A 2065-nucleotide genomic window follows, 5' to 3' on the forward strand; every position below is an offset into this window, starting at 1 on the left:
ACCTCCGCCAGTGCCACCGCGAAGCCAGCGCCGGCGGAGCGACAAGTAGCGCGCCCATCCGTCCGTCATCGCTTGCTCGAGCTGCAGGCCCGCGACGTTCGCCTGGTAAGCTGCACGTTGCTGCAGCTCCTCCATTGAGGAAGGGAGGGACACGAGCCACCTGTTCACAGCTAGAGGTGTGAAGAGACGCTGCTCACAGCTGTCGTCGGGCTCGTACCCCTCCACACCCCGCCGCCGCCGGCACATACTCGTCCCTCGCTCGCCGCCCTTGCGCCTATCAGAATGCGGCGGGCGTGTCAGGGGCGCATGTCAGACTCCGTGCTCGTGCCCTCGTCCTGCCCGAGCGCCGCGAGCCGCACCAGCGCCGCCAGGAGTAACAGCCGCGCCCGCTGGGCAAAGGCGAGGCTGACGACGAAGCAAGCCTCCACACAAGCGAGCGCCGACCCCGCCGCAAGGAGGAAGGAGAGGAGCGCCGCACCGCACGACAGCGCGGCGAGGTGGCGCCTCTCTGCTGCCTCAGCAGCGGCGGGTCCCGTTGCTGTGACGGCGGCGGGGTTGGACGGGGACGGTCGGGCGGCGTGCGAGGTCGCGGAGGCATCCTCGGGGGAGGAGAGGTGGTCTGCGGAGGTGGCTGCTCGTCCTGTCGCTGCCGGCTGCTCGCCCGTGCTGCCTACGCCTTCTCTTTCCATCGCGGCTGCTCCTCTCCGACCATGCCGAGCGACGGGCGGTGGCGCCGCGCCATTGCGGCCGAGCCGGCGGTGGGCGGCGGCCGCGGTGAGCTCCACCACCGTGCCGCCGCTGACCGCCGCCATCGCCGCCCCGAGTGCCGTGAGCCGCGCCGCACCCCAGCCCTCGCGCACGGCGGAGGCTGCGTGGACGGCCGCCTCGTCGATGCGGATGAGGCGCCTCGGGTCGGGGTCGCGCCTCGCAAAGGCCAGCGCGAGTCGCGCCGTTCCGTAAGCCAGCGCTGCCTCGCGCGCTCGACGCGCCGGCGGGTAGGCCGCTGCAAGGCAAGCCGCACCGCCCGCAGCCAGGATCGTGCTGCTCGCGTTTCCGGCGAGGCTGGCCGCCCTGCCCCTCGCCGCTGCCGCCGCGCGCGGGCGATGGGCCGTTATCGCTGTGACGAGCGCAGCACGAGCGTTGGTGTGGTCTGCACTGCCGCTGACTAGCGCCGACTGCGGCGCGGGCTCTGCCACACTGCACACTGCAGCTTTCGCGCGAGGTGCGATGGGAGCCGGCCCGAGGCGGGGCTGGCAGGCTGCCAGGGAGAGTATCATCTGGGGTCGCCCAGGCGCGACGCTCCGTCCCTTGGGCCGCCCCGGCACGGGTGAACTTTTCATGCACGTCCCCATACACCATCTCCACTCTCATCAGAGCCCACTCACATCAAGAGCTCGAACCCTTCCCGCCCGCTCACCGCATCGTGAATCGCTTTCCTTCCCTCATCGCCCAAACTGTTGTAGCTGAGGTCGATGTTTTTCAGCACCCCGCTGCCCGACACGTACTCGGCGATCTCTGCGGCGCCAGTTGGGCCGATGCTGCAGCGACTCAAGCCCAGCGAGGTGAGTTTGTTGCGCTGCCGCTCGACGCGCACGATGCCGAGGGCCGCCTCCTCGGTCAAGCTGTTGTAGCTCACGTCCAAGGAGGTCAATACCGCGTTGCCCTGCAGCGCCTCGGCGATCGCGGTCGCGCCCTCGTCGCGGATGAAGTTGTTCTGGAGGTTTAGGCTGGTCAAGACCCCATTGACGCGCAGAGCGGAGGCCAGCGCCTTGGCGCCCTCGCCGCCGATATAGTTCGCGCCGAGCTGCAACTCGGTCAATACCCCGTTGCCGCGCAGCGCTTCCGCGATCGCAGCGGCGCCCTGGTCGCGGATCTGGTTGTTGGCGAGGTTGAGGGTGGTCAGCACCCCGTTGACTGCGAGAGCGCCGCCGATCGCCTTCGCGCCCTCGTCGCCGATCTCGTTTTCGCCGAGGTCGAGGTTTTTCAGCACCCCGTTGACGCGCAGAGCGGAGGCCAGCGCCCTGGCGCCCTCGCCGCCGATCTCGTTCGCGCCCAGCCGCAACTC

The 2065-nt window shown here is 70.0% G+C and overlaps 2 protein-coding genes across 2 annotated transcripts in view; both read right to left on the minus strand.

Moving 5' to 3' along the window:
- Window positions 1–296: 296 nt before the first annotated feature.
- Window positions 297–1277, minus strand: EMIHUDRAFT_229963 (hypothetical protein; the record flags this gene model as incomplete). The annotated part of the gene is made up of 1 exon (XM_005785386.1): window positions 297–1277. The coding sequence occupies one exon, from the start codon at window positions 1275–1277 to the stop codon at window positions 297–299; it is 981 nt and encodes a 326-aa protein (XP_005785443.1).
- Window positions 1278–1381: 104 nt separating this feature from the next.
- Window positions 1382–2065, minus strand: part of EMIHUDRAFT_229964 (hypothetical protein) — a gene marked incomplete at both ends in the record, with an annotated part of 1737 nt that continues 1053 nt past the window's right edge. Inside the window, one exon of the mRNA XM_005785387.1 lies at window positions 1382–2029. Coding sequence (XP_005785444.1) covers window positions 1382–2029 — 648 coding nt within the window. The remainder of the gene's footprint in view (window positions 2030–2065) is intronic.

The sequence above is a fragment of the Emiliania huxleyi genome (genome assembly GCF_000372725.1).
Source record: "Emiliania huxleyi CCMP1516 chromosome Unknown EMIHUscaffold_160, whole genome shotgun sequence".
Taxonomy (NCBI): domain Eukaryota; phylum Haptophyta; order Isochrysidales; family Noelaerhabdaceae; genus Emiliania; species Emiliania huxleyi.